This window comes from Hypomesus transpacificus, chromosome 3, assembly GCF_021917145.1.
Source record: "Hypomesus transpacificus isolate Combined female chromosome 3, fHypTra1, whole genome shotgun sequence".
Taxonomy (NCBI): Eukaryota; Metazoa; Chordata; class Actinopteri; order Osmeriformes; family Osmeridae; genus Hypomesus; species Hypomesus transpacificus.
In genome coordinates, this window is record NC_061062.1 from 6,084,436 (window position 1) to 6,093,854 (window position 9,419).

Genomic DNA, 9,419 nt, shown 5'->3' on the forward strand with positions numbered 1-9,419 from the left:
TCCTCTCCTCCTTCTCTCCTTTTCTCCTGTCTTCAATCAAAAAAGGATCAGTATACCCTCCTGGAGAGCACCAACTCGTCTCCAGGATCTGAATTCTACACACACTGAATAGACAAGAGTTGCTATGGGAGAGGAATTTTAGAAAAGCTCTCTCTCACAATTTATCTCCAACAAAACACACACGCAAACACATACACACACACACATTCAAACTCACAGGCAACATGCAAGGAATATTTTTGTAATTACTAGCTGGTTGAGGCCTGTTAGGTTTCAAGCTGAAGTTACAACGTAAAGTATCAAGCTACCATTGTACCCTGTCTTTACAAGCCTGCCTTCCCTCCTGCCTGATTGTACACAGGACATGTAACATGTGATTTTATTCTCACCCATTAGATATATGTGGTGCAGGTAGGAATGAATTAAATACAATTAACCAAATCTACTTTTTGAATACCCCAATGTCAATAGTGTTACGTAATAAGACTGGCTTCCTATTACTTCTGCAGCGTGAGTGCGCCCCCTTCGGTCTTTACATATATTTTCACTCACTGACTTTGAGATGCTATTACAGTTTTTTTTTTAACAATCGCTTCCAAACTAAAAGTGATACTTGAGACATACTTAAGGAAAATATGTACCTGATCTTCAGACCAAGTCTACAAAACTGCAAGCACATTGCATTAGACTCCGTTTGCAATTGTAAAACACACTTTTTTGCGGTAAACACAATTCTCTACATAAGACACATCATTCAACAGCTTGTGCTTCGTTTCCATTCATTTAGTGATTACCTACATCCAGTGCTCATGTGTGAAAACATTTATTGCTAATTTCTTCACTATGTAAATCCACATTGAGCACTATAAATAGGCTTCAGATGGGCTTGCTTGGTTTGGACAACAATGGAGGACATTTTTGGAGAGGGAGTTAGAGGAATAAGAGAAAGAGGGGGACAGGGAAAAACAGAAGTAAGAAGACAAGGAGGGAAATGAGGATCAGTAGGAGACGATGGAGGAGGAGGAAAAGAACAAAGAAGACAAGGATAAGGAGGAAGAGAAGGAGGAGGTGTGGGACAGAGTAAAGGATGAAGGAGAATAATCACTGATGAGATCCATGCTTCTTTGGTTGACTACGTTGTGAACCATTGCTTGAGTTCCAATGAAGCTGGGCAGAGGGTCCAGCCTAACTTGAGCCGTTACACTGTAGGAAGTGTTGTCTGGACGTTTCGAAATATTCACAGGTAAATTAACCTGCCCTACCATGCAAATGTATTTACAGAACTATAGCACTACATCAACCATTCATTTCATGCCAGTTCGATTCCCGGCTGTGCAAAATGATGTTGTGTCCTTGGGCAAGGCACTTAACCCTACTTGCCTCGGGGAATGTCCCTGTACTTACTGTAAGTCGCTCTGAATAAGAGCGTCTGCTAAATGACTAAATGTAATGTAAATGAATAGATTTTGCTTGCTTTGGCGAGAGATCTTGCATGTTGTGTTTGTGGTTTTTACGTGTAGAGTTAATAGATTTAGATATAAATATAGTTTCAACAATCATATTTCATATAAGCAATTGTCAAACACTATACAAAGGTTTACAATCGGCCAGAACCTGCACGAGCTCCATTCCCCGTTTATTAACAAACATGTCAAATTCATCACGATGTATCACGATTCAAATATGAAGATAGGCTCGTCTTTCTCTGTTGACTAATATCTATTTCTTCGTAACCGTAGATCCCCAGCCCAGATCGTGTGTAGACTTTGTTCAGATTGCTATGGGTGTGTGTTCACACATGACGCAGGTGAGCAAATATATCCATTCTGAAGAGCCAGCACAGGTGAGAACGACTAACCGCAGCTATGGACACGGACCAAAACAGCTCTGTTCTCAAAGAGGGGTTTCTGGTTAAGAGGGTGACTATTTGTTTGATTTGTATTAATTCATGTTTATTTTGGATAACATATCAAAATGTAGGTACTTGTCCGTCAATAATGGGCTTATGTGTGTGAACGTCTTTGTTCTTCAGGGACATGTTGTTCACAATTGGAAGGCTCGGTGGTTTGTCTTGATGCCAGATAAGTTGCTTTATTACAAGTACGAGGGGGGAAAAAGGGAATCGTGTCAACGGGGGAGGATAATGCTGAAAGAGTGTGTAGTTACCTGTCCGTTTCTGGAGTACGACTATCGGCCGGTGAGTAAAGAAAACGTTATTATTATCTCATGGAAATCTAGCCTACTATAGGCTACTTAATACAGCCTACGACTTTGTTGACTAAAGCAAATAGTACAGGGATGAACATTGTAGAAATTTGATCTTTCTAAGCTTTGTAAGCTATCAATGTTCTTTTGTGATTGAAGTCTCTTTGAGAACGGGATATGTTTTACCTGGTTTACATTTCGGCTTGTGGTCCAAGGTCTGAAGGAATGTTTATGCTGATGCTTGACACTGGTGATACTGTTGTGTTTAGGCCAGTCTGGGCTTGACAGTGTAAGTAGGATGTCAAGTTTTCTGACTATCACAGCTCTGCTTAAAGTGTGATGAATTATGACACTCAGGGTGTGTCAGGGATTTTCTACTCCAATCATAACACCTAGTTTGTTAGTGATTGAACATATTGGCCAGTTTTGAATTCAGTTGGTTACTCAAGCATTGATTATTTTGCCTGAGGCAAATGTATAAGTCATTTGGTGTCCCCTTGTTGCAATATTTGGACATTCATCTGAATCCCCTCCCCAAACATCCACACCCTCCCTCAACACTAACCCTCGCCTCCTTCAAAACGACCCACCCACCCATCCACCTGTCCAATCTTAACCCAGTGTTCCTTTGATGTAGCTGGTGATCAGGCTGCAGACACAGAGCTGTGGGGAGCACTTCCTGGAGGCGTGTTCTCGTGAGGAACGAGATGAGTGGGCTGCTGGCATCACCGCTGCCATGGCGTCGCTCCACTACAGTGACGCTACGCCAGACAACCAATCAGAAGCAGCTGCACCCAAGTCCTTGGGGCTGCACAACATCAACCTAAGGTAAAATTGATTGGAGAACCGAGTTAACACAAGCTGTTGTGGTGTTGACTGCAAGATTGGGATGTTGAGGATAGGGTTGTAATGTTGTTCTGACGTTGTGTACATTGTTGTGACGTTGTTCTAACGTTGTGTACATGGCCGTGATGTTGTTCAGAGGTAGTGTACATTGTCGTGACATTGACCGCAGCTGTTGTGTGTGGACACAGCCAGGTGTTGGACTCCATGTATGACATTCACAGCGGCATCAGGATGAGCAACCTGACAGAGCAGGGCAGCACCTACAGTAACTGCTTCTCAGGTTGGTCTGACCTCTGTTTCCTAATCACCTACAGTAACTGCTTCTCAGGTTGGTCTGACCTCTGTTTCCTAATCACCTACAGTAACTGCTTCGCAGGTTGGTCTGACCTCTGTTTCCTAATCACCTACAGTAACTGCTTCTCAGGTTGGTCTGACCTCTGTTTCCTAATCACCTACAGTAACTGCTTCTCAGGTTGGTCTGACCTCTGTTTCCTAATCACCTACAGTAACTGCTTCTCAGGTTGGTCTGACCTCTGTTTCCTAATCACCTACAGTAACTGCTTCTCAGGTTGGTCTGACCTCTGTCTCCTAAACATCTACAGTAACTGCTTCTCAGGTTGGTCTGACCTCTGTTTCCTAATCACCTACAGTAACTGCTTCTCAGGTTGGTCTGACCTCTGTCTCCTAAACATCTACAGTAACTGCTTCTCAGGTTGGTCTGACCTCTGTCTCCTAAACATCTACAGTAACAGCTTCGCAGGTTGGTCTGACCTCTGTCTCCTAAACATCTACAGTAACTGCTTCTCAGGTTGGTCTGACCTCTGTCTCCTAAACATCTACTCTGCTCAGTTTCCCTCTCAAAAACGCACTTGAGATGAACGGACATGGGTGTCAAAGTTCCACAACTGATTTGAATAACTTAATGAACACACTTGCAGGCAAAAATGGGGATGGTGTAGCTAGTATGTAGTGTACAGTGTGAATGGTTTAGTTCAACAGTGCAAACCTACAGGTGGGCATCTCTCCAGGAGCAGGGTTGGACAGCTCTATTATACAGTAGTTTTTTGTGTTGGGCATGAAGACAGGTGTAGGCTGCGGCACTCTGGTGGCATCATTGACCCTGAGGCCTGTGCTGCTGCTCCCTTTCTGGGCAGGCTCGTCGGTGGTGGACTGGTTGGTGTTCATGCAGCTGGTCCTGACCCGTGTGGAGGCCGCCACCCTGGCCTCGGCCCTGCTGGAGGAGGGCTTCCTCCGGCCGCTGGGCTTCCGCAGCGTGGAGGCGCTGCGCAGCGCGGGTCTCAGCCAGCAGTTCCTGGACGACTCTACGGCTCTCTATGGCTTTGTGAGTGTACTGGCTACCTTGGAACGTGTTCATTTTATTTTTCTTATTTCGAGCAACGCATCTTCTCTCGAAATTAAATCGGAAACACCATTTTTATGAAATGACCCTGCAATTACATTATATTACCCTGAAGCTTGATACTACGTTGATTCCATGTGACTCCAGTCTGACAGCTTCAAGAAGAGAGGGAGTGTGAAACCTGAGAAGACACTGTCAGCCGTCGAGCTGGCTGGGAAAGTGGTCAAGAGGGGCTTCCTACTCAAACAGGTAAACAGGCCCAACCCAGGCCTCTCCTTACTGTAGCAAGGAAGAAGAGCATTAGGGTTTGAGGTTGCAAAATGTTTTAAACTCAACTCTCTTTATCTACACCACAGGGTCACAAAAGAAAGAACTGGAAGGTGCGTCTCTTTGTTCTTCGATCACAGCCTGGCTACCTGCACTACTATGACCCCAGCAAAGTATGTACATGGTTGCTCCAACATACCAAGCACCTCTGGAATCTCTCTCTTGTGCAATTTTCCCCTGGGGATTTAAAAAGTATTACTCGACTCGATTCTATTCTACTCTCCCTCATTCTTACTCAGTTTCTGTGGCCAGACGTGTTGTTTGTGCTGTGTCTCATCCACTTCCTGTCTGGTATCACCTGTCAGGATGACATCAACCCTGCGGGCGGCTTCTCCCTGCGCGGCTGCCTGGTGTCGGCCCTGGATGACAACGGAGTACCCTCAGGTGAGTCACCTGCAGGTGTGGGAGCTGATAACAACTACTGATTACTCAGGTTGAGCGCTGACTCAGACAGAACACTCGTATTGGAGCTCACTGACATTTTCGGTGAATTTTCTTGTCTTCTCTGAGGGTTAAGTTATTGGTGTTGATCTGTGGGGAACTATGAGGCTCTTTAGGACATTGCTTGTTATCAAAATGGGCAGGACTAATGCTATACTATCGTTTGATTTGGTTTGACTGAGTCTGTGTTTCCTCTAACAGGCGTGAAGGGAAATGTTCAGGGCAACCTGTTTAAAATCATCACTCAGTCCAACGAACACTATTTCATCCAGGCTCCCACACGCCAGGAGAAGATAGACTGGGTCGAGGCGGTGCGAGGACACAGTTAGTGGAGCTCTTACAGCCAAGCCGAGGTTCACCACACAGAACAGGAAATATAACAGATGGAACATTGAGTTGAACTTTTAGTATGTCTTTAGAAAACCTTCTCCCTGAGTCCATCTAGTAGCATACTAAATGTTGCAATCCGGTTCTTATTATCATCCAATATTTAAACCATCTTCCATTTTAAGTAATGTATTACACATTCTATGAATGTACCCAAAAGTTGTAGCCAAAATGAAATATTAAAATACTGTTGCAAATTGAAGTATCATTTTGTCTCATGTCTCTGTCTGAATGTTTTAAAACGGTGCTTTGTGACAGTAAGTCAGTGTAGTGTTTTTCCTCTGAGTAAAACCAACCAGTGCAGACCAGTGGTGCCCGAGGTGCTGTGTGAGTCATCACATCTGCTCAGGTGCCGACATGCAGCTCTCCAGGTGGAGAGCAGTCCCAGCGGGCTGGTGCCTGCCTCTGCTCCTGCATCCCCATGACTGGTGCCTGCCTCTGCCTCTGCATCCCCATGACTGGTGCCTGCCTCTGCCTCTGCATCCCCATGACTGGTGCCTGCCTCTGCCTCTGCATCCCCATGACTGGTGCCTGCCTCTGCCTCTGCTCCTGCATCCCCATGACTGGTGCCTGCCTCTGCTCCTGCATCCCCATGACTGGTGCCTGCCTCTGCCTCTGCATCCCCATGACTGGTGCCTGCCTCTGCCTCTGCTCCTGCATCCCCATGACTGGTGCCTGCCTCTGCTCCTGCATCCCCATGACTGGTGCCTGCCTCTGCCTCTGCATCCCCATGACTGGTGCCTGCCTCTGCCTCTGCATCCCCATGACTGGTGCCTGCCTCTGCCTCTGCATCCCCATGACTGGTGCCTGGTGTGAGATCACTAGAGCCAGTGACCTAGACAGGGACTCTGATATGTGTTCAAACAAATTTTATTGCATTTTCACAATTCATTCCAAAGTAAATGTTTCTCCACAGTACATTTGGGTTAAAAAAAAAAGTATTGACTTGTGAAGTGTTAACCTTCATTGTCTGCAGCAAAGAGATCCAACGAGAATCTCGTAATGCTCCAAGATCTAATATTGAGTGGTTACATGTTGATACAGTACTACAATGATCTACAAAAACATTGGCATGCACTATTGTACAGTACTTTTGTTTAATTTAAATGACACCATTATTGAGCCGGCCATACAAATGTAAGACATTATTTTTATGATTCAGTATAAAGAAACCAATGAAATTCAGTTGCCAATTTTTACACAGGATTGTTTTAGAAAGATCGAAGAGGACAGCAGAATTTTAAACACATTCACATTAGAGGGCTGTGTGCTTCACTCCTGTCTTACCTTACTGTACCTTGTTGAATGCAGCATGTTTCATTAACCATACATGGTTGTATAAAAAATAACATTCAAGAGGATCATAGGCTAAAGACAAATACCTATGTTTCCTTATTGGGTTCTACGATCAATATACATCAATATAGATATATTCAACCTAGACTGGGTTCCTCTTAGTTCATCAGGCTTACAGCCACTACATTCAGGCTAGCGTCAAATTCTTCAAGTCACTAAAGCAAACAGGTCACTAAGTCATCTAGTAAAGGCACTTGTCTTAACAAATGACCGAAAACCAGGTGTTCATCCAGAATCAATTAGAAGTCACAATTCATTCATCGCTGCAGCAGTGTGTCCCTCCATTGCTGTCGTCTCGTCTTTGGGGCTCCAGGCCCCCGGATCAGGCCACCTTGGTGAGCTGCAGGTCTCCCAGCACCCTCAGGGCGGTGAGTGAAGCGAGTTGAGGTAGCCGGTGAGTGAAGCCACACAGTGGCTGGCCGTCCACCAGGATGCGGAACTGCTGGTGCTCACACACTATCTCCATCTGACCGAACGAGAGTGAGGAAGAAGGAGGAGAGAGGGGAGACGGAGAGATAGGAGAGAGAGAGGAGAGAGAGACAGTGGAAAGGAAAGCACGGGAGGGTGAGGAAGAAGAGGGAGTGTTTTTGGTTTAACTAATATGTGATCCTTTCTAGACTCAGGTGTATCTAGGTGAAGGTGTAGGCAGTAACCTCCTCAGACCCAGCAATTAAATTATGTTCACTATAGTATTTTTGGGGCTATTAACTTTTTCAACCATTCTGCTCTGTTTTTGTCTTAAGTCCATTTGAGAAGACATCCTAAGTCACAAATGTGAATGACTTAAGGAATAGCAGTGTAATTCCAGCAATACCTATTGTCAATAACGAAGTTATAGGTAGCCTAACAAATAAAAAAACTATGTTGTGAAATATTTATTGTCTTTAAATTTGCTTTTTTAACCAAAAGATATTTATGTTCTGCAAAACCTAAACCTTTTAAACATATTTTCAGGAGGGTCTCAAGAGCTTGTGCACAGTTGGATGTGTGTACCTTGAATGGCTCCCCGGCAGCAAAGGGGAAGTAGGACAGAGTGTTTTCAGAGGGACCCCACTTTCCTGCCAGACGAGCGTTCCGCATCACGGCCTTGTCCATGAAGCTGACCTTGACCTGCAACCCCACGTCGCCCTCTGCGTCCTCTTCCGGGGGGTCGCTGGACAGGGTCACCTCTATGCTTCATAACATGGACAGAATGGATCCATGTCAGATGTAAGGCCATCCAACACCAAGGATAGGACTCAGTCATTGCCAAGGCCAGGATACATGGTTGTATCAATTGTTGTCACCCCACATGCTAAGAGTGTGCTTGCTCTATCTCAAATGATTGGTGGCGATGTGTGAATAATGTCTTGACATTGGCAGGGCTATGTCCCTCCTGTCTGTTCCGAAATTAACCCTTATTTCAGGATATGAACTCCATGGTGCATAGGCCAACAATACTTATAATGGCTTTTCTTTGACCAAATAAACTAGCTCTAACATAGGCATAGTCCTCACTGATCTTGTATTTAACCATGTAAACACAGTCCTCACTGAAAATGTTCTGATATGCAACATGTTCATGGGCTACTGTTTGTGTAAATATTTTTCATTTGCTCTATTAATTGTGACAATCATCTGGCACACAACAGCCAAATAAGGGCATGTGATCTTATCTCTTAATCGGACTTTGTGGGATTTGCAGTTTCCCAGGCGCACACCATTAGTAGATTCAAAGGCTCAGTTAAAGACGTGTTTCACCAAAGGAGTTGTTAGACGTCTTTCCAGATTCAAGCCTCGCAAAACAAATAAGCAGATAACGAATACAAAAAATTGCTTAGCTCATTTATAAATGTTAAATAAATAAAACATGCCGACATTGTCTTAGAAAACAGGTGTGTCTACCAACCTCCTGGGTCTTTTGTTAACAATACCCATGACAATGAGCTTCATCGAAGGCCGCATACCCCCCTTTATCTCCCCGATATAATCCTCCTGCGAAATATTAGCAGATTAAACGAGTAAGGTCTGAAGCAAAATCATTAACGCAAAACATTTGGCAACATTTATAATTGTAATATCTTTGTCTCATTCTTGGTCCATATGAACATGCTAGAAACTTTGATTGACGATTAAATAATAACCTGAACAATGCTTAAACCGTCTCGATCATAATTTCGCTGAGATATCGATATAAATCTATAAATAAATAAATAAATATAGAGTACGCTGAACAGAACAGAACAGACAGCTTTGAAACAATGAAATATTGCAAAAATAAAATTCCAATTGTTGCTTTCTTCTGGAGCCAATAGCATATTATAGCACGCACACACATGTAGTTCAGACAAAGCATTGAAAACGTGCAATATTTACGTTTGTATTGATGTCTTTCTCTGCCATTCCTCTTTCTTGTAGCGAGGAGGTAATTCTCCTACAGGGATGCCAACTGAGAACGATGGATTCGCACGGAGCCTCCAGCTGGCAGACCCCGCCTGTACGTTGTCATAGAGACAAG

At 44.2% G+C, this 9,419-nt stretch overlaps 2 protein-coding genes across 5 annotated transcripts; one reads left to right on the forward strand and one right to left on the reverse strand.

Annotated features, from left to right (window-relative positions):
• Positions 1–932: 932 nt before the first annotated feature.
• plek2 (pleckstrin 2) lies at positions 933–5,762 on the forward strand. 4 transcript variants are annotated; one of them, XM_047046500.1, is made up of 10 exons: positions 933–1,243; positions 1,740–1,919; positions 2,033–2,197; positions 2,843–3,033; positions 3,240–3,859; positions 4,206–4,393; positions 4,559–4,660; positions 4,768–4,851; positions 5,044–5,122; positions 5,381–5,762. In XM_047046500.1, the coding sequence occupies exons 2-10, from the start codon at positions 1,866–1,868 to the stop codon at positions 5,506–5,508; spliced, it is 1,611 nt and encodes a 536-aa protein (XP_046902456.1). In that variant the 5' UTR covers positions 933–1,243; positions 1,740–1,865; the 3' UTR covers positions 5,509–5,762. The 4 variants fall into 4 exon arrangements, with proteins under 4 accessions (XP_046902456.1, XP_046902481.1, XP_046902464.1 ...); XM_047046508.1 differs by lacking the exon at positions 933–1,243 and having other exon boundaries at positions 1,510–1,919; positions 3,240–3,715; XM_047046517.1 differs by lacking the exon at positions 933–1,243 and having other exon boundaries at positions 1,669–1,919; positions 3,240–3,331.
• Positions 5,763–6,442: 680 nt separating this feature from the next.
• si:ch211-10a23.2 (Galectin-related protein A-like) lies at positions 6,443–9,355 on the reverse strand. Its single transcript, XM_047047013.1, has 4 exons — positions 9,278–9,355; positions 8,811–8,896; positions 7,916–8,096; positions 6,443–7,388 (listed from the first exon to the last, which is right to left on the reverse strand). The coding sequence occupies exons 1-4, from the start codon at positions 9,302–9,304 to the stop codon at positions 7,245–7,247; spliced, it is 438 nt and encodes a 145-aa protein (XP_046902969.1). The 5' UTR covers positions 9,305–9,355; the 3' UTR covers positions 6,443–7,244.
• Between the last annotated feature and the right edge of the window lie 64 nt (positions 9,356–9,419).